Below are 26,656 nucleotides of genomic sequence, written 5' to 3'. Positions count from 1 at the left end.
ACAATATCACGCTTCAGACAATATCACGCTTCAGACAATATCACAATCACACAACAGTTAGGCATATGGGGAAATATGCATCGGACATTTTATTTAGATAATTAGTTTATATACAGTTGATTAACTGGAGTAAACTGATTAAGCTGAAACAGCACGCGGTGGCATACAGTGTTGAAACAACAACTTGTTATATTGCATTGAAGTTGACAATCTTTTTTTAAATGAAAAGTGAGTGGTACCCTATTGAACAGCATAACGTAACAGCACCGGTGAGTGGTATCCTATTGAACAGCATAACGTAACAGCACCGGTGAGTGGTATCCTATTGAACAGCATAACGTAACAGCACCGGTGAGTGGTACCCTACTGAACAGCATAACGTAACAGCACCGGTGAGTGGTATCCTATTGAACAGCATAACGTAACAGCACCGGTATTGAGGAGAGGTGATTTATATATGGTGAAGGGAAACTGAGTAAGCTATAGGAATAAAATGGTTTGAAATGTATAGGCATATTTGTATTTTTTTGTTTAATCTGCAAGTTATGAGCCTGTAGGTCTACAATAACCAACCGAGGAAGAACTCAAAACACCAATAAAAACATCCCTGTTAAAAGTTGAGGTCTGTAGACATGCATTACATGCATATGAATGGGGACAACGGTGAGGCATACAAATTACTAAACATGAGTTCAACAGTCCATGAAAATGTCCATGATTAAGCTTTGAAAAGCAGTGACAGAAACGAAAATGAACTGATAATTATTGTGATGTTATTAACAGGTTAAATTCTATTGTACTTTATTTTACAGGCCAATATTGCGATGTTTTTTGTTTTATAATTGATATCATTGTTATCATAATAGTTTTTGTGACATATAAGTCCATACAAGATAAAGTATCTGAGTTAGAGACACTGTAGTGGCTGATATAAACGACTATTCTCTCCCGGTGCTCCCCGCCCATCAAACGCAATGCAACCGGGCCTGACCGCGCGCCCTTGCTGCCACCACCGTGTGCCATGCGTTCAGACAACATAGATTTTCAAGAGGATTCCTAACGTTATTGATATTGTTGGATACTTTTTGTGCGCGGAGAAACCCCAGTCCTGACACAGCAAGATGCGGGTTATTCAATGGGACATAAACATGGCAATGCGGCAGGTTGTAATGCCATTAGACTGGGCCACTGGCAAAGTAAGCGGTGATAGTACGAGAAGAGCCCTCTGCCGCTATCGAGAGCTGCTCTTTTACATATAAAACCGTGTTATATTATTACACGCACACAGGGCCAGTGGCCACATTCCCATAATCAATTTAGCACGCGCGTAAAACTGTTAATTTAGCAACACAAGCTCCAAGGGTTTGGACGATATGATTTTGTTCAATATAGGCTTTTTTCTTCTAACGAATAACCTCTTAATTTCTCAAACGGTTGAATTAAGGACCCAGATGTAGCAGAGAGGACACTCCTGGTTGTCTATGCAACTGATAATTCATGTGTTTAATAAACGTTACATCGATTTAGTGTCACAACCATTCCAGCCCCGGAATAAGAGGAGACGCTGAGATTGTGCTCTAACCACCCTGGGCATTATAAGCTTATGGCCCATGAGGCGCGTGCTAGTGTGTTTCATATCACGTTGGATGCCACTGAACAATAACTTAAATCAATTTATGGGGAGTCAATGCGTTTATGAAAGCTTTCCATGGGATCCACTGATTGAAACGCGGTTAGTTTGGTTCTGCAGTCAGACACTCTTGAGGTGACGCATACACCCTTACATAGGCTACCACTCTTACGCGGAGAGAAAGGCTACATCTTGAACAACACCAAATAAAATGTGTAATTCCAGAAATCAGAATCATATCAGGAGTTTATCTGGCATAAAGACGTCTGGCTGAGGGTTAACTTCACGCGCATTAGTAATGCATGAGTAGTGGGAGGGGGCTGACCGTGCACGATGCCCCCCAATAGACTCTCGAGACATTGTCATGGAAAGAGACCACCGCCTCGTTATTGTCTCGCGGACTGCCAAGTTTATTATAAACACTGCGCGAGCTGGCCGGTGCGCTGTCATACTGAGCGCAAGGCGAGGTGGTCCGGAAGGGAGCGAGAGCGAAACTGACGTGGATGGAAGAGGAAGATACTGATACAGAGAGAGAAAAGAAAGAAAGAGATTTCAGGAATATTACTTTCAAGGAAGAGAGAGCGACGTGAAGAAAGACATATATATGGTAAAATAACATCCTGCTTTGACTGAAAACAAGAACGGGACTGAACTTGGGGACCTAAAGCTGGTCATTGGAGAAATTTGAAAAACGGAATTCATTCTGTGGTGTTTTTACAGCTTTAACCGTTTTAATTCCTCTCGAATCCGGAGAAGTACATTTCATCCAGCGCTCGCCCCAGAGTTGTCATCCTCGCGCCTCCATGTATAAAATGGATTACTCCTACCTGAACTCATATGACTCGTGCATGGCGGCCATGGAGGCATCGGCCTACGCGGACTTCAGCTCGTGCAGTCAGGCCAGCTCGTTCCAGTACAACCCGATCCGGACCGGGTTCGGTGCCAACCCGGGATGCGCACCTCTGAGCACCGCTAGTTGCACACTGGGGTCCCTTCGGGAGCACCAGCCCACACCCTACTCCACAGGTAAGAGCGCGCAGAGAGCATGGGGAGAGGGTATAGTGGGGCATGAGTGGGAGATTTGTCTCGCAGGAGTTGCTCACAGCGGTGTTTCATCTCCAGCTGTTGGCAATAGTTAAAGCGTCTGGTCTTATTTGAAATACTTGCGTAAAATGTCATTTTTGTTATTTGATTATACCAACTAGGCTAATCGAAGAAGGAAAGACATTTCATTTGATTAATGATAACTCAATTAATCGAAATTATAAATATTCTGTTTGATATTATCATACCTCTTTATTTGAGGGTCTAATCTTTCGTTTTATGTTCGTTGGCATGGGGATAATTCAGTCAGTGTACAATTCGGTAGATGGCAAATATATCTGTATTATCAACTAATCAAATTTGTAATTTGTAGTCAATTTAATAGAACTTAGCTTATCCTAAAATGTACCCTTTCCTCTATCCATCATGTTCTATTTAATTCGTTATGTGGTCACGATTCGACTGCACAATTCAAAGGTTTATTTTTTGCTACCTTCCCATACATACATTCCAATTTTATAATTCATGTCGATATGATGGAATAGGAAAACTAGATTCTTTATTTATTTACAATTTTGCAGGATGAGAAAAAAGAAGCTTTACGCATTGGTTTCTTTTCCCCCTCATATTATTCAACTGTTACCATGTAGGAAGCTCAGATGTGCGAGGCTCTTTTGAATTTTTCAATTTTGCAAGATGAAATCCCTTGAGATGCACAACCTCGTTTTCATGTGTCCAAATGAAAAAAACAAACAAACAATAGCTCACTTAGTAACAAGAATAATATGGTAACTGCTGTCTTATATTAATAACAATTAAATAACAATTACGTTTTATAGTTACTAATAGGCCTACAACTAATAAAAACGAATTTTCTTCAACAAATGGTTGAATAGTGCAGGCTGTGCCACCTTGTTCGAAAAGCGCGCACGTCCTGCTGCGCCTAAAACCTCATTATTGCACTGTTTATATTTATATGTGAATTCCCTCTAACTTTCTGGATAAGCTAATGATTTTTTAAAAATACGATTTTATTGTAGTTCTAATGAAGGCACACTGACAGACCGTGGCGTTCGTTATGCACGCGCTCTCTCTTTCTGGGGGAAAAAAAACACTTCTAAAATATCTGTATGTAATGATCAGGCTGCATGACACACTTCATTTTTTAAAATCAAATTGAATGAAATAATGAAACTGGAAGGTGGTTAGTCTATCACAACATTTTCTTTGATGCCCTTGTTGATAGCCTATCAAATTCTGTTATTCCATGTTTAGCTTAGGCAAATTTGACCAAATTACAAATTACTTAATTTAGTTAATGGTATAATTACAACTAGCTAATTGTATAAATGTAGTCATATATTTTGTACGATTGTGGACTACTTCCCTATCATAGACTAAACCAAAAGAAAACGTCAATAAAAAATAACTCTGAATAATAAATTCTATAAATATGGGAACCACGATATTTCACCTAGGCCTACTGATAGGCTATATTCCGTTAGTTGAATTGATCAAGTCAATTAAAACGTGTATTGTACAGGGAAAAACATCTTCAGCCTCAAGCTATAGCCTATAGCCTACGAGGTCAGACAAAGGCAACTCCATAACATAGCCTATAGAAAAACGCCTACAATAAAACAGAGCATCGCTAATTGGTTTTATTGTGATTGGTTGGCTCCGCAGTTCCATATAAGTTCTTCTCCGACCCATCCGGTTTAAACGAGAAGCGGAAACAGCGGCGCATAAGGACCACCTTCACGAGCTCACAGCTGAAGGAGCTGGAGCGCGTGTTTGCGGAGACCCACTATCCCGACATCTACACACGCGAGGAGCTTGCGCTCAAGATCGACCTTACTGAGGCGCGGGTGCAGGTGAGTCCAGGGTTCTGATGAAAAACACGAATTCACAATATATAAAACATTTTCATCCATGTATGGGCTTACACCATCATGTTTATTTTGTTAATGCAGTCAGTTATTGTCGAAATGATTGTTATCTACTAAATTGTAATCTATACATCCTTCATGAGTATATTTTAGAGAGAGTGTGTATTTTTATGTGTATATTTATCTTGTTGCCTTTTTCTTTTGGTTGTATTTTTAGACGTTTGAATGAGACTAAACTTTATTGTCTGTCTGTGTCAGGTGTGGTTCCAGAACCGGCGGGCTAAGTTCCGTAAGGTGGAGCGTGCGGCCAACTCTAAATCTGGTAATGGGACTGGGGGCCCAGGAGGGAACAATGGCAATGCTGGGGGGAAAAAGGGTGAGCCCAGATCTTCCTCAGATGATGACGAATCAAAAGAGTCCACCTGCAGTCCCACCCCTGACAGCACCGCCTCTCTGCCCGGCTCAGCCAATGGGAACATGGGTAGCCCTGCCAGCCTCAGCCCCAGCCCAGCCCCTGCTAATGGTGGCTACGCCAACACCTCCAGCTCCCCCGTTCTACAGGGGCTCAAATCTCCTGGCTGGCCCAGCCTAGGCCCCGCCCACCCAGGAATGGCCCAACCCGCAACCCAAGCTCCAGAGCTGCTGAAGGCGTGGCAGCCTGCAGACAGTATGACAGGGCCTTTCGCTGGCGTGCTCTCCTCCTTCCACCGGAAACCCAATGCTCTCAAGACTAACCTGTACTAGAGACAATGAGCAGAGATCTCTAGTATAATTACTGTATATCTATACAGACTAACCTGTACTAGAGACAAGGATCAGAGATCTCTAGTATAATTACTGTATATTTATACAGACTAACCTGTACTAGAGACAAGGAGCAGAGATCTCTAGTATAATTACTGTATATTTATACAGACTAACCTGTACTAGAGACAAGGAGCAGAGATCTCTAGTATAACTGCTGTATATCTATACAGACTAACCTGTACTAGAGACAAGGAGCAGAGATCTGTAGTATAACTGCTGTATATCTATACTCTCCTTCCCCCTCTATCTACGGCCCCCCGGAGTGGGACTATCCATTTCATTTATTATTACCCGGACTCTCTAAGGGACAGTTGTAGTTTGTGAATGTGTGTTTGTGTTGAAGTGTGTGTAACATGCATCTCATATGGGGTGTGTGAGTGTGTGTCAGTTGTTCTGTATGTTCTCACTCCAACAAAGCTACACCCCCCCCCCCCCCCCCCCCCCCCAACACACACACTATACACAGTCCAAAAGGCATTAGCAGACATTGTGCACTTAGTAACAGTAGCTCCTAGTCCCTGTACCCCCTGATTAGTAACAGTAGCTCCCAGTCCCTGTACCTCCTGATTAGTAACAGTAGTTCCTAGCCCCTGTACCTCCTGATTAGTAACAGTAGCTCCTAGCCCCTGTACCCCCTGATTAGTAACAGTAGTTCCTAGCCCCTGTACCTCCTGATTAGTAACAGTAGTTCCTAGCCCCTGTACCTCCTGATTAGTAACAGTAGCTCCTAGTCCCTGTACCCCCTGATTAGTAACAGTAGCTCCCAGTCCCTGTACCTCCTGATTAGTAACAGTAGTTCCTAGCCCCTGTACCTCCTGATTAGTAACAGTAGCTCCTAGCCCCTGTACCCCCTGATTAGTAACAGTAGTTCCTAGCCCCTGTACCTCCTGATTAGTAACAGTAGTTCCTAGCCCCTGTACCTCCTGATTAGTAACAGTAGCTCCTAGCCCCTGTACCTCCTGATTAGTAACAGTAGCTCCTAGCCCCTGTACCTCCTGATTAGTATGTTAACCAGGCAGGCTGAAGGTAAACAGTCAGTCTTCTTGGAGAGAATCAGGGGGACAAAGCCCAAACTCTTAACAGCAAGCACATCCCCTCTGGAGAGGGGACCCCCAAATCCCTCTGTACTGGAGAGGGCACCCCCAACTCCCTCTGTACTAGAGAGGGGACCCCCAACTGACTCTGTACTGGAGAGGGGACACCCAAATCCCTCTGTACTGGAGAGGGGACCCCCAACTCCCTCTGTACTGGAGAGGGGACCCCCAACTGCCTCTGTACTGGAGAGGGGACACCCAAATCCCTCTGTACTGGAGAGGGGACCCCCAACTCCCTCTGTACTGGAGAGGGGACCCCCAAATCCCTCTGTACTGGAGAGGGGACCCCCAAATCCCTCTGTACTGGAGAGGGGACCCCCAACTCCCTCTGTACTAGAGAGGGGACCCCCAACTGCCTCTGTACTGGAGAGGGGACACCCAAATCCCTCTGTACTGGAGAGGGGACCCCCAACTCCCTCTGTACTGGAGAGGGGACCCCCAACTCCCTCTGTACTGGAGAGGGGACCCCCAAATCCCTCTGTACTGGAGAGGGGACCCCCAACTCCCTCTGTACTGGAGAGGGGACACCCAAATACAACTATCCCCCTGAAGGCCAGGCCAGATTCCCTCTCACATCCTCACTACACCCGTGCCAGAGAACCCCAAACTCCTACTGTCAGACAACCCCCACCCCTCCCCTCTGATCCCCATTCCCACCAGACTACTAGCTCAAACATCTCATAGCAATGTTCCCTCCCTGACTGACTGGCTGGCTGACTGGCTGACTGACTAGCTGGCTGACTGACTGGCTGGCTGACTGACTAGCTGGCTGACTGACTAGCTGGCTGACTGACTAGCTGGCTGGCTGACTGACTGGCTGGCTGACTGACTGGCTGGCTGACTGACTGGCTGGCTGACTGACTAGCTGGCTGACTGACTAGCTGGCTGACTGACTAGCTGGCTGGCTGACTGACTGGCTGGCTGACTGACTGACTGGCTGGCTGACTGACTGGCTGGCTGACTGGCTGGCTGACTGACTGACTGGCTGGCTGGCTGACTGACTGGGGGAAGGGAGGTAGAGGTTTAAGAGTTGTGTTTTGGGATTCAGGTCAGCATTGTTGGACATTCTCTGACTGCAGCTTGAACATTAGTAGACCAGTGGTCGACCGTACTTACTGCATAAAACACACGTCACTCTAATGGTCTGTGACACGACTCCTCCTGTCTCCCTCTCCCCGTCTCCCTCTCCTCCTGTCTCCCTCTCCCCGTCTCTCTCTCCTCCTGTCTCCCTCTCCTCCTGTCTCCATCTCCCCCTCCCTGTCTCCCTCTGGTACTATAGAGACGGTACTCAAGACAACTTTACTGGAAAGCAGTTATTTATGGATGAGAAAATAATGGAATAACAATGTTTTTTTGTGACCAAAACCAGTATGTCTTTTTAAATGGACAGATATCGAAATGTTGTAATTGAAAATGATTTGTAAATAGTAATATATTAGTTATAGTCTAGTGTTTTTTTTCCCACATTACTCTGAGTTGTTCATTACAGAGCATGTCTCAGCTCACTGCCCATCCAGTCTACATAAGGGCAAAGGGAAGGCTTATAGCAACTGTATGAAGGGTTATAGAGGTTGTGTGAAGGGTTATAGCACTACTGTAATATTCTGTCAAATAAATCTACCGTATAAAAACATTGCTCAAATGAACAAGATGTGGTGTTGTGTGTGACTGTCTGTGAGCATTGGGAGGAGGGGCTAAAGGATCATATCACTCTTCGCTGCACTCACATAGCTTCTTCTCCTCCTCAAATAACCTCTGTCAAGGTCTCACTCACATAGCTTCTTCTCCTCCTCAAATAACCTCTGTCGAGGTCTCACTCACATAGCTTCTTCTCCTCCTCAAATAACCTCTGTCGAGGTCTCACTCACATAGCTTCTTCTCCTCCTCAAATAACCTCTGTCGAGGTCTCACTCACATAGCTTCTTCTCCTCCTCAAATAACCTCTGTCGAGGTCTCACTCACATAGCTTCTTCTCCTCCTCAAATAACCTCTGTCGAGGTCTCACTCACATAGCTTCTTCTCCTCCTCAAATAACCTCTGTCGAGGTCTCACTCACATAGCTTCTTCTCCTCCTCAAATAACCTCTGTCGAGGTCTCACTCACATAGCTTCTTCTCCTCCTCAAATAACCTCTGTCGAGGTCTCACTCACATAGCTTCTTCTCCTCCTCAAATAACCTCTGTCGAGGTCTCACTCACATAGCTTCTTCTCCTCCTCAAATAACCTCTGTCGAGGTCTCACTCACATAGCTTCTTCTCCTCCTCAAATAACCTCTGTCGAGGTCTCACTCACATAGCTTCTTCTCCTCCTCAAATAACCTCTGTCGAGGTCTCACTCACATAGCTTCTTCTCCTCCTCAAATAACCTCTGTCGAGGTCTCACTCACATAGCTTATTCTCCTCCTCAAATAACCTCTGTCGAGGTCTCACTCACATAGCTTCTTCTCCTCCTCAAATAACCTCTGTCGAGGTCTCACTCACATAGCTTCTTCTCCTCCTCAAATAACCTCTGTCAAGGTCTCACTCACATAGCTTCTTCTCCTCCTCAAATAACCTCTGTCGAGGTCTCACTCACATAGCTTCTTCTCCTCCTCAAATAACCTCTGTCGAGGTCTCACTCACATAGCTTCTTCTCCTCCTCAAATAACCTCTGTCGAGGTCTCACTCACATAGCTTCTTCTCCTCCTCAAATAACCTCTGTCGAGGTCTCACTCACATAGCTTCTTCTCCTCCTCAAATAACCTCTGTCGAGGTCTCACTCACATAGCTTCTTCTCCTCCTCAAATAACCTCTGTCGAGGTCTCACTCACATAGCTTCTTCTCCTCCTCAAATAACCTCTGTCGAGGTCTCACTCACATAGCTTCTTCTCCTCCTCAAATAACCTCTGTCGAGGTCTCACTCACATAGCTTCTTCTCCTCCTCAAATAACCTCTGTCGAGGTCTCACTCACATAGCTTCTTCTCCTCCTCAAATAACCTCTGTCGAGGTCTCACTCACATAGCTTCTTCTCCTCCTCAAATAACCTCTGTCGAGGTCTCACTCACATAGCTTCTTCTCCTCCTCAAATAACCTCTGTCGAGGTCTCACTCACATAGCTTCTTCTCCTCCTCAAATAACCTCTGTCGAGGTCTCACTCACATAGCTTCTTCTCCTCCTCAAATAACCTCTGTCAAGGTCTCACTCACACACACAGAAAAGGGAGTCACAGTAGCCAGTCTTCTAGTCTCAGCACCAACAACAGAAAGAAAGTGTACAAATATACTGATCCCCTGTGTCAAAACTGAAGCTCCTGAAGCCAGGGATGGTGAAAACAGCCTTCATTGAGCCCTCATAGTAAACTGGAGGAGACAACAGAACAAGATGTCATCACCATTGACAAGTCAGTATTAATTCACCACAGAGGACTCCAGTCAGTTATTTTTAATAGCGTGCTGTATGTTGTATTAAACAATACAAGGCATTTTCTATTTTACTCATAGTTCTTCCTTGTCCTCTTGTAGGTATTTCCATTAAACACATACAGTGGGGCAAAAAAGTATTTAGTCAGACACCAATTGTGCAAGTTCTCCCACTTAAAAAGATTTTCATCATATGTACACTTCAACTATGACAGACCAAATGAGAAGAAAAAAATCCAGAAAATCACATTGTAGGATTTTTAATGAATTTATTTGCAAATTATGGTGGAAAATAAGTATTTGGTCACCTACAAACAAGCAAGATTTCTGTCTCTCACAGACCTGTAACTTCTTCTTTAAGAGCTCCTCTGTCCTCCACTCGTTACCTGTATTAATGGCACCTGTTTGAACTTGTTATCAGTATAAAATACACCTGTCCACAACCTCAAACATGTATGGGCCATGTATCGTGAGATTTTGAGTGAAAACCTCCTTCCATCAGCAAGGGCATTGAAGATGAAATGTGGCTGGGTCTTTCAGCATGACAATGATCAAACACACTGCCCGGGCAATGAAGGAGTGGCTTCGTAAGAAGCATTTCAAGGTCCTGGAGTGGCCTAGCCAGTCTCCAGATGTCAACCCCATAGAAAATCTTTGGAGGGAGTTGAAAGTCTGTGTTGCCCAGCAACAGCCCCAAAACATCACTGCTCTAGAGGAGATCTGCATGGAGGAATGGGCCAAAATACCAGCAACAGTGTGTGAAAACCTTGTGAAGACTTACCGAAAACATTTGACCTCTGTCATTGCCAACAAAGGGTATATAACAAAGTATTGAGATAAACTTTTGTTATTGACCAAATACTTATTGTCCACCATAATTTGCAAATAAATCCATTAAAAATCCTACAATGTGATTTTCAGGATTTTTTTTTCTCATTTTGTCTGTCATAGTTGAAGTGTACCTATGATGAAAATTACAGGCCTCTCTCATCATTTTAAGTGGGAGAACTTGCACAATTGGTGGCTGACTAAATACTTTTTTTGCCCCACTGTAAATGTAGTCAGTTACGGTGCCAAGAGAAACAAACAGTGTTGATGGATTAAATATTAGCTTTTTATTTGCTGAAAAAACAACGATAACAAGAGATCAATGGTTACATTGTTACAACCAGAGAAAGACCAGACTGGAGCTCGAAACAGACAATCTTTACAGGAAATAACCTACAGAGAATAACAGGAGAACAGTGTTATGGCAAGGTGGAGTTGGCAGGGCTGTGTAGAGCTTGACTAGGGAGGAGTGGACGAATCAACACTCTCATAAGGAAAGAATCTAACTTGGCATCAAAGTCACTGGGGGTATAGAAGGAACTGGGGGTCATAGGAGAAGAGAAAGGGAAAAGGAATTGGAGAGGGGGGGGTATAGGAGATGGGATCGGAGAGGGGGTGTATAGGAGAAGGGATGGGAGAGGGGGGGTATAGGAGATGGGATGGGAGAGGGGGGTATAGGAGAAGGGATGGGAGAGGGGGGGTATAGGAGATGGGATGGGAGAGGGGGGGTATAGGAGATGGGATGGGAGAGGGGGGGTATAGGAGATGGGATGGGAGAGGAGGGGTATAGGAGAAGGGATGAGAGAGGGGGGTATAGGAGAAGGGATGGGAGGGGGGGTTTAGGAGAAGGGATGGGAGGGGGGGGGGTATAGGAGATGGGACGGGGGAGGAGGGGTAAAGGAGAAGGGATGAGAGAGGGGGGTATAGGAGAAGGGATGGGAGGGGGGGTTTAGGAGAAGGGATGGGAGAGAGGGGGTTTAGGAGAAGGGATGTGAGAGGGGGGGTTTAGGAGAAGGGATGGGAGAGGGGGGGTATAGGAGAAGGGATGGGAGAGGGGGGTATAGGAGAAGGGATGGGAGGGGGGGGTTTAGGAGAAGGGATGAGAGAGGGGGGTATAGGAGAAGGGATGGGAGGGGGGGTTTAGGAGAAGGGATGGGAGGGGGGGTATAGGAGATGGGACGGGAGAGGAGGGGTATAGGAGAAGGGATGAGAGAGGGGGGTATAGGAGAAGGGATGGGAGGGGGGGTTTAGGAGAAGGGATGGGAGAGAGGGGGTTTAGGAGAAGGGATGTGAGAGGGGGGGTTTAGGAGAAGGGATGGGAGAGGGGGGGTATAGGAGAAGGGATGGGAGAGGGGGGTATAGGAGAAGGGATGGGAGAGGGGGGTATAGGAGAAGGGATGGGAGGGGGGGGTTTAGGAGAAGGGATGGGAGGGGGGGTTTAGGAGAAGGGATGTGAGAGAGGGGGTTTAGAAGAAGGGATGTGAGAGAGGGGGTTTAGGAGAAGGGATGTGAGAGGGGGGGTTTAGGAGAAGGGATGGGAGAGGGGGGGTATAGGAGAAGGGATGGGAGAGGGGGGTATAGGAGAAGGGATGGGAGAGGGGGGTATAGGAGAAGGGATGGGAGAGGGGGGGTTATAGGAGACGGGAGCGGAGAGGGGGGGGTATAGGAGGGGCCACTATGCTATAGGGCTAAAGGTGATAACAGATTAACAAGACATTCACTCACATTTCTCCTGTTTCCTCTCATTGTGCAACACAGTCATTTCTTTTTTTTACAACAGTCAAATAACATCAACATATACATTTATATAAAACAAATTCATGAATGTTAATGTGTAATGTTAAAAACAGTCCTTTATATCACTTGGTGTCTCTTCAGTTTCTTACCTGTGGTCCTACTGAGGTTGCCAGGACAACAGCACCACCATGTGGTGAAAAGAACAACCAGCAGCGTGTGATGTGTGGCAGTGTTTCTCAGTAAGGATCCTGGGGACCCACTGTGTTTAGGCTGGCTCAGCATCAATTAAACACTAATTAGTACATGGACAACTGCATGATGGGTCTGCAGTTTGTGCTACTGACAGGGGCCTTGGAGCCCAGCACGGCTCAACAAAAGATTCAGTCAAACAGTGCTGGTGTGGTTCGCTACATTCCCTTTATCTCAAAAACATAAAACACAAAAAAAACACTGCACCAATGAACAAATAGTCATTAATAATCATATTCATGAGCGGAATAAAAACAATAATAAACTCAGTTCTACCAAGCTGTTTTTCTAGCTGAGGCAAGCCCGAAGAAGTCGCAGCCTGAATGTCTACTACATCCCAGGAGCAGAATGGTTTCTCAGGACGAGGGAAGGGGGCGGGGTGAGAGGAAAGGGGCGAGGTGAGAGGAAAGGGGCGGGGTGAGAGGAAAGGGGCGGGGTGAGAGGAAAGGGGCGGGGTGAGAGGAAAGGGGCGGGGTGAGAGGAAAGGGGCGGGGTGAGAGGGAAGGGGGCGGGGTGAGAGACAAGGGGTCTGTTATGCAGGTGGCAGGGTAGAGGTCCATGTTTTGATTCTTAACAAAGGACTGAAATGTTTCTACTGTTTAAATAAGGCTGGCTAACACAACAGCCACAGTTACATTAACATAAAGACACTTACACAGTACAATACATCTAAAAAGGGACGTTTGAAAAATCTGTTGGTCAACAGAAAGTATAATGGAGTGCAATTTCTCTCAGAAGGCACAGTCTGGCATGGATTAGCACGTCTCAGCTCAGTATGGACCGGTTCAGCTCACTTCTGTTGCTTCTGCTGTCTCAGGCTCTCCAGCAGAATCCTCTTGTGGGCGGGGTCTAGAATGCCTGCTTCCTCTAGGTCCTCCTCTGTGATGTCACTGAGGAGGAACATGATTGGATGAGATTCATGAAGTGACATGTTTCATGATCGACTGTGTGTGTGTTTCTCAAAAAGCATACTACCGTACTCCGAGCACGCAAATTGCAGCACGGGAGGGTCGGAGTATGAGTCCAAATCAAAGTATCTGAAACGGAGCACGGAGGACACTTCTCAAATGCGATCTGTGTTTGTAAATATTTTGATGCAAGCTTCAACGGAAAGTATTCAAAGAAATATGGAGCAACCACGTAGGAAATTATGCAAATGTTCGTGAAATCAATGGCGTCCATTATTTGAGCTGAAGCGAGAGAAAATACACTCCGACTTCGGAATCAAATGTTGCCTAGTCACATCTCATAAGCTTCACTACAATATTTTAATCTTGATACCTTAATAAATACATGCTGTGTTCATTTTGGTATGGTTACCTGCTTACAATACCCACTGTAGTGTGCGTAGGTTGTAAGCCCATAGTAAGTCAATAGAGCTAACTGGCTAGCTACTACTGTTAGTTAGCCAGATAGTCACAAATAATTGTTAGCTTGCTACCCATAAAGAACTGACATCTATCTACCTTGGATAATGTTCGTGTTAGGTCATTTTTGCCTGTTATACTCTCTGGTTAGCGATATTAATACGATTCACATTTGGCTAGCTGATAGTTATGAAGTAAACCGTTAGCTTTGTGTATATATTGTTTCATCTCTATTGTCCTGAATGAAGGTTCAGTGAATGGGTAAGTCCATAGTAAGTCAATAGGGCTGACTGGCTAGCTAGCTAGCTAGCCATGAAGACTTGCTAAGTAGCTACCAATAAAGAATTGACATCTACTGTACCTTGCATTACATTTGTTTTATGGTCATGTATGCCTGTTTAACTAGCTAGCTGGCTATCTAGATTACAACGATTCACATACAGTGGCTTGCAATTCATCCCCCTTGGCGGTTTTTCTATTTTGTTGCATTGCAACCTGTAATTTGAATGGATTTTTATTTGGATTTCATGTAATGGACATACACAAAATAGTCCAAATTGGTGAAGTGAAAAAAATAACTTGTTAAAATAACCCCCGACCCCCCCCAAAAAATGGATAAGTGGTGTGTGTATATGTATTCACCCCTTTGCTATGAAGCCCCTAAATAAGATCTGGTGCAGCCAATTACCTTCAGAGTCACATAATTAGTTAAATAAAGTCCACCTGTGTGCAATCTAAGTGTCACATGACCTCAGTATATATACACCTGTTCTGAAAGGCCCCAGAGTCTGCAACACCACTAAGCAAGTGGCACCACCAAGCAAGTGGCACCATGAAGACCAAGGAGCTCTCCAAAACAGGTCAGGGACAAAGTTGTGGAGAAGTACAGATCAGGGTTGGGTTATAAAAAAATATCAGAAACTTTGAACATCCCACGGAGCACCATTAAATCCATTATTAAAAAACGGAAGGAATATGGCACCACAAGAAACCTGCCAAGAGAGGGACGCCCACCAAATATCACAGACCAGGCAAGGAGGGCATTAATCAGAGAGACAACAAAGAGACCAAAGATAACCCTGAAGGAGATGCAAAGCTCCACAGTGGAGATTGGAGTATCTGTCCATAGGACCACTTTAAGCCGTACACTCCATAGAGCTGGGCTTCACAGAAGAGTGACCAGAAGAAAGCCATTGCTTAAAAAAAAAAAAAAACACATTTGGTGTTCACCAAAAGGCTTGTGGGAAACTACCCAATCATATGGAAGAAGGTACTCTGGTCAGATGAGACTAAAATTGACCTTTTTGGCCATCAAGGAAAACACTACGTCTGGCACAATCCCAACACCTCTCATCACCCCGAGAACACCATCTCCACAGTGAAGCATGGTGGTGGCAGCATCATGCTGTGGGAATGTTTTTCATCGGCAGGGACTGGGAAACTGGCCAGAATTGAAGGAATGATGGATGGCGCTAAATACAGGGAAATTCTTGAGGGAAACCTGTTTCAGTCTTCCAGAGATTTGGGACTGGGACGGAGGTTCACCTTCCAGCAGGACAATGCCCCTAAGCATACTGCTAAAGCAACACACGAGTGGTTGGAATGGCCTAGTCCATGCACGCTCAAATTCTTTTTTTTTTTGTGTCTTATTTCTTGCTTGTTTCACAATAAAAAATATTTTGCATCTTCAAAGTGTTAGGCATGTTGTGTAAATCAAATTATACAAACAACTATTTTAATTCCAGGTTGTGTGGCAACAATATAGGAAAAATGCCAAGGGGGGTGAATACTTTCCCAAGCCACTGTATATCTATCTGATAATTATGAAGTAAAACGGTTGCTTTGTTTACATATTGTTTGGCCCATTGTCATTGTCCTGGCTGGAAGAAGGTTCAGTGAATGGGGAGGTGCCGTGTGAGGTAACACAGTAAGGGTGGTGTGAGTGCTTTTCAAATGTAACGTTTCATGAGTTCTCCACACTCTTGTCCTCACAAGAATGGACTCAAGAGAACCTCCTTGGAGAATGCACTTGAAGCATGAGAGAGTGTGGAGCACGGTAGTATGCATATCGAGAAACACCCTGTGTGTCTGTGTACCTGAGGAACTCCAGGTCGTCCCAGCCGTTGTGCAGCAGACCTTCCTCATAGCGGTCCAGCCCTAATCTCTGTAGCCACTCCCCCACAGACGACTCTCCCACAGACGACTCCCCCACGGAGAGAGACGAGCTACTGCTTCCCCATAGCGCCTACACACAGACACACACAGAGACACACAGACAGAGACACACAGACAGAGACACACAGACAGAGACACACAAACACACACACACACACACAGACAGACAGACAGACAGAGACAGACACACACACACAGACACACACAGACACACATAGACACACACAGACAGAGACACACAGACAGAGACACACAGACAGAGACACACAGACAGAGACACACACACAGAGACACACAGACAGAGACACACAGACACACAGACACACACACAGACAGAGACACACAGACAGAGACACACAGACAGAGACACACAGACACACACAGGCACACACAGACACACACACACAGACAGACAGACAGACAGAGACACACAGACAGAGACACAGACAGAGACACACAGGCAGAGACACACAGACAGAGACACACAGACAGAGACACACAGACACACACAGACAGAGACACACAGACAGAGACACACAGACAGAGACACACAGACAGACACAGACACACAGACAGAGACACACAGACAGAGACACACAGACAGAGACACAGACAGAGACACACAGACACACACACACACACACACACAGACAGACAGACAGAGACAGACACACACAGACACACACACACACAGGCACACACAGACACACACAGACACACACACAGACACACACACAGACACACACAGACAGAGACACAGAGACAGAGACACACACACAGAGACACACAGACACAGACAGAGACACACAGACAGAGACACACAGACACACACAGACAGAGACACACAGACAGAGACACACAGACAGAGACACACAGACAGAGACACACAGACAGAGACACACAGACACACACACACACACACACACAGACAGACAGACAGAGACAGACACACACAGACACACACACACAGGCACACACAGACACACACAGACACACACAGACACACACAGACACACACAGACACACACAGACAGAGACACAGAGACAGAGACACACACACAGAGACACACAGACACAGACAGAGACACACAGACAGAGACACACAGACACAGACACACACAGACACACACAGACAGAGACACACAGACAGAGACACACAGACAGAGACACACACACAGACACACACAGACACACACACAGACACACACAGACAGAGACACACAGACAGAGACACACAGACAGAGACACACAGACAGAGACACACACACAGACACACACAGACAGAGACACACAGACAGAGACACACAGACACACACAGACACACACAGACACACACAGACACACACAGACACACACAGACACACACAGACAGAGACTTTAACACTGGAGAAGCTTTTCATTAATACATCATAATAACTAACAACACCATGAGCACTTCTGCTTGTCTTTAAGTCATAGTACTCCCTCCCCCCCCTCCCTCACCCCCCCCCCCTCCCTCCCCCCCTCCCTCCCTCACCCCTCGCTCCCTCACCCCTCCCCCCCTCGCTCCCTCCCTCCCTCCCCCCTCCCTCCCTCACCCCTCCCCCCCTCCCTCCCTCACCCCTCGCTCCCCCCCCTCCCTCACCCCCCCCCTCCCTCCCTCACCCCTCCCTCCCTCACCCCTCCCCCCCTCCCTCCCTCACCCCTCGCTCCCTCACCCCTCCCCCCCTCGCTCCCTCACCCCTCCCCCCCTCGCTCCCTCCCTCCCTCAAACATCTCACTTCCTCTGGTAGGTCTTCAGCGATGCTCTCTGTGATGGGGGCTCGGGGAGGGAAGGTGCGACAGGCATCCCCCAACCCCTGGCCTCTGAGATGGGGGGGTGCAGAGGGGGCACGGGGAGGAGGGGGGTACTCGCTCTCACTCAGTGTCTTCGCCATCTGAAGCACCGAACATGATTGGTCGTCCAGCCCCCCGGGCCCTCCCCTCCTAAAGTCCTCCCCCAGGACGAAGGCAGGACTGGAATTGGCTGCGGGGATCTTCACCTCGGCCAGGTCGGGGTACAGGGGGCGTGGTTTAGAGAAGGGGGTGTCGGCCATCTCCAGTGCTCCTTTAGGAAGGGGGGGAGGGGGGAAGTCAGGAGGAGGACGGTTCAGTGTGCTTCCCGCTCCTCCACCTGACACCACCCCCACCACTGCAATCCCATCATCCTCCGAGGACCCCTCCTCACTGATGGGCCGGACAGGGTGTCCAGCCGTGTGCCTGCGGGGGTGGGAGGAACCTGAGGAGGGCCTCCCACTGCCCCCTCCAGACAGGAGTGCCTTACCGGCTGGGGGGGAGCAGGGGGAGGGGAGGAGCTCCGAGGACAGGGTGGCAGCTGATTGGTTAGGAACGCCTTCCAGGATGTAGTAGGCGGGGTTATTGTAGCTGTTGTTTTTACAGGTGGAGGGGTCTCCCTCCGCAGAGTCCTGCTTAGCCCTGGAACACACACAGCAGGAGCCTTAGGTCTGTGTGTCTGTCTGTGTCTGTCTGCCCGCCCGTCTGTGTCTGTCTGCCCGCCCGTCTGTGTCTGTCTGTCTGCCCGCCCGTCTGTGTCTGTCTGTCTGTCTGTCTGTCTGTCTGTCTGAATGTCTGTCTGCCCGCCCGTCTGTGTCTGTCTGTCTGTCTGCCCGCCCGTCTGTGTCTGTCTGTCTGTCTGCCCGCCCGTCTGTGTCTGTCTGTCTGTCTGCCCGCCCGTCTGTGTCTGTCTGTCTGTCTGCCCGCCCGTCTGTGTCTGTCTGTCTGTCTGCCCGCCCGTCTGTGTCTGTCTGTCTGTCTGCCCGCCCGTCTGTGTCTGTCTGCCCGCCCGTCTGTGTCTGTCTGCCCGCCCGTCTGTGTCTGTCTGCCCGCCCGTCTGTGTCTGTCTGTCTGTCTGTCTGCCCGCCCGTCTGGGTTTGTCTGTCTGTCTGCCCGCCCGTCTGTCTGTCTGTCTGCCCGCCCGTCTGTCTGTCTGCCCGCCCGTCTGTGTCTGTCTGTCTGCCCGTCCGTGTTTGTCTGTCTGTCCGCCCGTCCGTGTTTGTCTGTCTGTCTGCCCGCCCGTCCGTGTTTTTCTGTCTGTCTGCCCGCCCGTCTGTGTTTGTCTGTCTGTCTGCCCGCCCGTCTATGTCTGTCTGCACGCCCGTCTATGTCTGTCTGCACGCCCGTCTATGTCTGTCTGCACGCCCGTCTATGTCTGTCTGCCCGCCCGTCTGTGTCTGTCTGCCCACCCGTCTGTGTCTGTCTGCCCGCCCGTCTGTGTCTGTCTGCCCGCCCGTCTGTGTCTGTCTGTCTGTCTGCCCGCCCGTCTGGGTTTGTCTGTCTGTCTGCCCGCCCGTCTGTCTGTCTGCCCGCCCGTCTGTCTGTCTGTCTGTCTGCCCGCCCGTCTGTGTCTGTCTGTCTGCCCGTCCGTGTTTGTCTGTCTGTCCGCCCGTCCGTGTTTGTCTGTCTGTCTGCCCGCCCGTCCGTGTTTTTCTGTCTGTCTGCCCGCCCGTCTGTGTTTGTCTGTCTGTCTGCCCGCCCGTCTATGTCTGTCTGCACGCCCGTCTATGTCTGTCTGCACGCCCGTCTATGTCTGTCTGCACGCCCGTCTATGTCTGTCTGCCCGCCCGTCTGTGTCTGTCTGCCCACCCGTCTGTGTCTGTCTGCCCGCCCGTCTGTGTCTGTCTGCCCGCCCGTCTGTGTCTGTCTGCCCGCCCGTGTCTGTCTGCCCGCCCGCCCGTCTGTCTACCTGTCTGTCTGCCCGTCTGTGTCTGTCTGCCCGCCCATCTGGGTCTGTCTGCCCGCCCATCTGTGTCTGTCTGCCCGTCTATGTCTGTCTGCCTGTGTCTGTCTGTCTGTGTGTGTCGGTCTGTCTGTGTGTGTCCGTGTGTGTGTGTGTCCGTGTGTGTGTCTGTCTGTGTCTCTGTCTGTCTGTGTCTCTGTCTGTCTGTGTCTCTGTCTGTCTGCCGGTCTGTCTTCCGGTCTGTCTGTGTGTGTCTCGGTCTGTGTGTGTGTGTCTGTCTTCCGGTCTGTCTGTGTCTCTGTCTGTCTGTGTCTCTGTCTGTCTGTGTCTCTGTCTGTCTGTGTGTCTCTGTCTGTCTGTCTGTGTGTCTCTGTCTGTCTGTCTGTGTGTCTCTGTCTGTCTGTCTGTGTGTCTCTGTCTGTCTGTTACTGTGTGTGTCTGTGTATATCTGTCGGTGCGTCTGTGTGTGTCTGTCTGTGTGTGTGTGTCTGTCTGTGCATGTCCGTCTGTCTGTGCGTCTCTGTCTGTCTGTGTGTTACTGTGTCTGTCTGTCTGTGTGTCTCTGTCTGTCTGTCTGTCTGTGTCTGTCTGTCTGTCTGTGTGTCTCTGTCTGTCTGTCTGTGTGTCTGTCTGTCTGTGTCTGTGTGTGTGTGTGTGTGTCTGTGTGTCTCTGTCTGTCTGTCTGTCTGTCTTGGTCTGTGTGTCTTGGTCTGTGTGTGTCTGGCTGTGTATGTCTGTCTGTCTGTCTGTGTGTGTCTGTCTGTCTGTGTCTGCCTGTCTGTGTGTCTGTGTGTGTCTATGTGTATCTGTCTGTGTGCGTGTATCTGTCTGTCTGTGTGTCTGTGTGCCCGTCTGTGTGCCCGTCTGTGTGTCTGTGTGCCCGTCTGTGTGTCTGTGTGTCCGTCTGTGTGTCTGTGTGTCCGTCTGTGTGTGTGCCCGTCTGTGTGTGTGTCCGTCTGTGTGTGTGTCCGTCTGTGTGTGTGTCCGTCTGTGTGTGTGTCCGTCTGTGTGTGTGTTTGTGTGTGTGTGAGAAGAGTGTGTGTGTGTGTCTGTCTGTGTGTGAGTGTGTGTCTTTGTGTGTGTGTGTGTGTGTGCGTGTGAGAAGTGTGTGTGTGAGAAGAGTGTGTGAGAAGAGTGTGTGTTTGTGTGTGTGTGAGAAGAGTGTGTGTGTGTGTGTGTGAGAAGAGTGTGTGTGTGAAGAGTGTGTGTGTGTATGTGAGAAGAGTGTGTGTGTGTGTGTTTGTGTGTGTGTGTGTGTGAGAAGAGTGTGTGTGTTTGTGTGTGAGAAGAGTGTGTGTGTTTGTGTGTGTGAGAAGAATGTGTGTGTTTGTGTGTGTGTGTGTGTTTGTGTGTGTGTGAGAAGAGTGTGTGTGTGTGTGTGAGAAGAGTGTGTGTGTTTGTGTGTGTGTGAGAAGAGTGTGTGTGTGTGTGAGAAGAGTGTGTGTCTTTGTGTGTGTGTGAGAAGAGTGTGTGTGTGTGTGTGTGCGTCTTTGTGTGTGTGTGAGAAGAGTGTGTGTGTGTGTGTGTGTGCCTTTGTGTGTGTGTGAGAAGAGTGTGTGTCTTTGTGTGTGTGTGTGTGTGAGAAGAGTGTGTCTCTTTGTGTGTGTGTGTGTGTGTGTGAGAAGAGTGTGTCTCTTTGTGTGTGTGTGTGTGTGGTGTGAGAAGAGTGTGTGTGTGTGTGTGTGTGTGTGTGTGAGAAGAGTGTGTCTCTTTGTGTGTGTGTGTGTGTGTGTGTGTGTGTGTGTGTGTGTGTTACCTTGCTGCAGTCACCTCCTCTTTGGTACTCCTCTCTCCCTCCTCGCTCACCTTCCCAAGCACCGCCCCCACGTGTTTGTGTGTCGAAGACGGCCTGCGAGACACGGAGGAACACGCTAAGAACACGCTATAGAACATACTACAGAAGTTTATGGTTTAACTCCACGGTGTGGTTAGGACCGGGGGTGGGGGGTTCAGGGTGGATTACTCACTTGACGTAGTCGTGTCCTGATCGGGGGGGCAGAGTGGATCTGCCTTTGGGTCCTCCCGTCTCATCTTTATCCACACTGATCCACTCTACAGGACACACACATCAATCAACAAATCAAAAAACATTTTGTTCTCTCACCATAATGTGTTGGTTCTCCAAAAATGTAATTAGCCTATTTTTAAGGATGGATGAATATAGTTTATAAACCGTACTTCCAATCAACCAATGTCCTTTACGACCAGACAATGTCCTTTACGACCAGACAATGTCCTTTACGACCAGACAATGTCCTTTACGACCAGACAATGTCCTTTACGACCAGACAATGTCCTTTACGACCAGACAATGTCCTTTACGACCAGACAATGTCCTTTACGACCAGACAATGTCCTTTACGACCAGACAATGTCCTTTACGACCAGACAATGTCCTTTACGACCAGACAATGTCCTTTACGACCAGACAATGTCCTTTACGACCAGACAATGTCCTTTACGACCAGACAATGTCCTTTACGACCAGACACACAGACAGACAGACAGACAGACAGACAGTGTTACCATAGAGCCTCTCCCTGGTGCCCATCCTCTCTGCTGGCACGCGGACCCTCATAGACCCTCTGATGTTGCCCGTCTCCTCCCCTCTGTGGGACAGGTAGGTATGGAACTGCTGTGCCGTGCTTCCTATCATGGACTTCAGAGCCACCACACACTCTCCTGAGGAGAAGACACACACCATCAGTACAACACACCAGTTTCATTAGCTGGCTTTTGGCTGATATTTATTTAATTTGATTTAAAGCTGATAAATAAAGTTGCATCAGCCAATTGTCAGGCAGAAGAAGAAAAAACTCCCAATTCAAAATAATTATTTTTTAGCCTTTTCATTGGTGGAAATAAATCTGACCGGTGCTCATTGGTCTAATAGGTTCATTTGCATAATTAGGTGAAATTAAATTGTGCATGTGTATTTTTATTAGTCGTTATGATTCTTCAGCTCCTGTTGCGGCTGGAGTGAAACATGCTTTCAGGAGCCCAATCATTTCACAACACATCTAAACGCTTCAATTCCGAGTTAAAAAAAACAGCGTCAATGGTCACGACGATAAAAAGCTACAAATTAAATGTAACTAGTAATTCCAAGCGCGCTTCTTATTTGCCCTGAAAGTGCTTTAGGCAACGGTAGGCGGGCTTCAGCACGACACACACCACCTTTCAACGTCAAGCTGGAGGCAGTACATGCATTTTCAAAACGTTTACTTAAATTGTGTGAAACCTTAACGTTATACTTCATATTGTGAAGCAGGTCTTACCTTGCTTCAAAGTAGCCGAGACAAAAAATAATACATGTGTCTATAAACGTGGAGGTAATTGTTTTAAAGACTTCCATATGTCATTGAAACCAGTAGACTATTGTTTTAAAGACTTCCATATGTCATTGAGACCAGTAGACTATTGTTTTAAAGACTTCCATATGTCATTGAAACCAGTAGACTATTGTTTTAAAGACTTCCATATGTCATTGAGACCAGTAGACTATTGTTTTAAAGACTTCCATATGTCATTGAAACCAGTAGACTATTGTTTTAAAGACTTCCATATACCATTGAGACCAGTAGACTTTTGTTTTAAAGACTTCCATATGCCATTGAAACCAGTAGACTATTGTTTTAAAGACTTCCATATGTCATTGAAACCAGTAGACTATTGTTTTAAAGACTTCCATATGTCATTGAAACCAGTAGACTATTGTTTTAAAGACTTCCATATGTCATTGAAACCAGTAGACTATTGTTTTAAAGACTTCCATATGTCATTGAAACCAGTAGACTATTGTTTTAAAGACTTCCATATGTCATTGAAACCAGTAGACTATTGTTTTAAAGACTTCCATATGTCATTGAAACCAGTAGACTATTGTTTTAAAGACTTCCATATGTCATTGAAACCAGTAGACTATTGTTTTAAAGACTTCCATATACCATTGAGACCAGTAGACTTTTGTTTTAAAGACTTCCATATGCCATTGAAACCAGTAGACTATTGTTTTAAAGACTTCCATATGTCATTGAAACCAGTAGACTATTGTTTTAAAGTCTTCCATATACCATTGAAACCAGTAGACTATTGTTTTAAAGACTTCCATATGTCATTGAAACCAGTAGACTATTGTTTTAAAGACTTCCATATGCCATTGAAACCAGTAGACTATTGTTTTAAAGACTTCCATATGTCATTGAGACCAGTAGACTATTGTTTTAAAGACTTCCATATGTCATTGAAACCAGTAGACTATTGTTTTAAAGTCTTCCATATACCATTGAAACCAGTAGACTATTGTTTTAAAGACTTCCATATGTCATTGAGACCAGTAGACTATTTATCTTATGTTCTATTGGTTTTCATAATCAACTTTCGTTGTCCAGTAGCCAAAGGCCTACCAGGGTAGTTACTTTATGGCTGGTTATAACACCTACGTAAGAGTGTCAAAGCCCACTAAACCTACCAGGGTAGTTACTTTATTTATGGCTGGTTATAACACCTACATAAGAGTGTCAAAGCCCACTAAACCTCCCACACAGGGTGAAACATTCCATGACACCATAGCCTACTCGTCAACAGTATGTTTACGTTAGATAACGTTTTCTGAAAATGACCACATTCAATTATCATCATTGTAACTGCAGACACAGTGACGTCAGACATGCACCTACCCCAATGCTCTGTTGCTGATGACTGGGATGAATTCAGGAGCAGGACAAGACACCCTCTTTGTGACTGACATAAGGGCCTGACATAAGGGCCTATATCTGGCTAATATGATTATGATGGTCATAATCATGTCAAACGGTATGTTCTCAGTCCAAGTAAAGTGACACAGGATGAACATCATGTTCTATATAATATCATGGAAAAAAACACGACTTAAGAATTCATTAAAACCGTCTGGAGGAACTAGTACCATCTGGAGGAACTAGTACCGTCTGGAGGAACTAGTACCGACTGGAGGAACTAGTACCATCTGCAGGAACTAGTACTGTCTTATTAAGCTATATAAAACAACGGTCGTTGATGTGTTTGGCTGCATTTCAGATTCATCTCTGTACATTTCAATGTTGCAGTAATACAACCTAAGCCTATAGCGTTTGAGCGAGACAACGTTCTTTTCAGATAGCGAGCCCTGATCCCAATGACTTGACTGCCCCCGCAAGGAGAGAAAGACAACTGCTAATTTTTTAACCAATCACGAGGCTCATTAGAATTTCCTGATGCATCAGGACAATTCTCTGCAGCAAAAGCATGATCAAGTTAAGATCTGACATCTGTAGCCTACTGCCACGTGAGCATTGCTGCGCTTCAAGTGTGAAGAAATAATTGATCAAGCTAAAACGTGCTGATCTGTTGCATCAGACTCTATGCTTTTTACATTTTCTGGGGGATGTGACCGAGGCCTACTAGTTGTATGAATTTGGGATCTATCGTCCAACAACTGTCTCGGAGTCTGTTTGGAATAGACTATTTCATTCTCACACAGAAAGAGAAAATAACAGGTAAGCTGTTATACTATGGAAGGTAAATTAATGGACAGATCCTCTAACATCTTCAAAATGCTCATCTGAATTCACTAAGGACGCACATTGTTGCATGTTGTGTTAATATGAATGACCATCATGGACATGTGATTTCTGTGTTTCTGAGCACTGTGGGTGGACACACTAATCAGGTTGTGTTAATATGAATGACCATCATGGACATGTGATTTGTGTGTTTCTGAGCACTGTGGGTGGACACACTAATCAGGTTGTGTTAATATGAATGACCATCATGTACATGTGACTTGTGTGTTTCTGAGCACTGTGGGTGGACACACTAATCAGGTTGTGTTAATATGAATGACCATAATGGACATGTGATTTGTGTGTTTCTGAGCACTGTGGGTGGACACACTAATCAGGTTGTGCACCCAATGCATATGGGTCCGGTAAATTAAAATGCTGCTGGTCAAATGTTTCCTAAGGGAAACCCTGGAACACACACACTTGGAGACAGAACACACACACACACACACACACACACTTGGAGACAGAACACACACACTTGGAGACAGAACACACACACTTGGAGACAGAACACACAAACACACTTGGAGACAGAACACAAACAGACAGACACTTGGAGACAGAACACAAACAGACAGACACTTGGAGACAGAACACAAACAGACACACACTTGGAGACAGAACACACACACACACACACACACACACTTGGAGACAGAACACACACACACACACACACACACTTGGAGACAGAACACACACTTGGAGACAGAACACACAAACACACTTGGAGACAGAACACAAACAGACACACACTTGGAGACAGAACACAAACAGACACACACTTGGAGACAGAACACAAACAGACACACACTTGGAGACAGAACACACACACACACACACACTTGGAGACAGAACACAAACACACACTTGGAGACAGAACACACACACACACTTGGAGACAGAACACACACACACACACACACACTTGGAGACAGAACACACACACACACACACACACACTTGGAGACAGAACACACACACACACACACACTTGGAGACAGAACACACACACACACACACACACACACACACACACACACACACACACACTTGGAGACAGAACACACACACACACTTGGAGACAGAACACACACACTTGGAGACAGAACACACACACTTGGAGACAGAACACAAGA

General features: G+C 46.6%; 2 protein-coding genes across 2 annotated transcripts in view; one reads left to right on the top strand and one right to left on the bottom strand.

The window, feature by feature from the left end:
• The first annotated feature begins 1,566 nt into the window (after window positions 1–1,566).
• Window positions 1,567–7,284, top strand: phox2a (paired like homeobox 2A). The gene is made up of 3 exons (XM_021588367.2): window positions 1,567–2,656; window positions 4,361–4,548; window positions 4,822–7,284. The coding sequence occupies exons 1-3, from the start codon at window positions 2,434–2,436 to the stop codon at window positions 5,305–5,307; spliced, it is 897 nt and encodes a 298-aa protein (XP_021444042.1). The 5' UTR covers window positions 1,567–2,433; the 3' UTR covers window positions 5,308–7,284.
• A 4,829-nt stretch (window positions 7,285–12,113) lies between these two features.
• inppl1a (inositol polyphosphate phosphatase-like 1a) overlaps window positions 12,114–26,656 on the bottom strand; it is a 77,695-nt gene continuing 63,152 nt past the window's right edge. Inside the window, exons 22-27 of the mRNA XM_036961175.1 lie at window positions 22,459–22,614; window positions 21,900–21,984; window positions 21,689–21,781; window positions 17,978–18,671; window positions 16,139–16,287; window positions 12,114–13,565 (exon numbers count right to left, since the gene is read on the bottom strand). Of these exons, the coding sequence (XP_036817070.1) occupies window positions 13,466–13,565; window positions 16,139–16,287; window positions 17,978–18,671; window positions 21,689–21,781; window positions 21,900–21,984; window positions 22,459–22,614 (1,277 nt within the window). The 3' untranslated portion in view covers window positions 12,114–13,465. The remainder of the gene's footprint in view (window positions 13,566–16,138; window positions 16,288–17,977; window positions 18,672–21,688; window positions 21,782–21,899; window positions 21,985–22,458; window positions 22,615–26,656) is intronic.

Source organism: Oncorhynchus mykiss, chromosome 24 (genome assembly GCF_013265735.2).
Source record: "Oncorhynchus mykiss isolate Arlee chromosome 24, USDA_OmykA_1.1, whole genome shotgun sequence".
Lineage (NCBI taxonomy): Eukaryota > Metazoa > Chordata > Actinopteri > Salmoniformes > Salmonidae > Oncorhynchus > Oncorhynchus mykiss.
The sequence above is the reverse complement of the archived record's forward strand: the minus strand, read 5'-3'. Positions and strand labels throughout refer to the sequence as shown.

What these genes read in the sequence shown, in the direction of transcription:
- phox2a (XM_021588367.2), top strand. Translation starts at nt 2,434, where the DNA reads ATGTATAAAATGGATTACTCCTACCTGAACTCATATGACTCGTGCATG. An exon ending in GCCCACACCCTACTCCACAG is followed by an intron (nt 2,657 to 4,360) that starts GTAAGAGCGCGC and finishes TTGGCTCCGCAG; the next exon opens with TTCCATATAAGTTCTTCTCC. An exon ending in TTACTGAGGCGCGGGTGCAG is followed by an intron (nt 4,549 to 4,821) that starts GTGAGTCCAGGG and finishes TGTCTGTGTCAG; the next exon opens with GTGTGGTTCCAGAACCGGCG.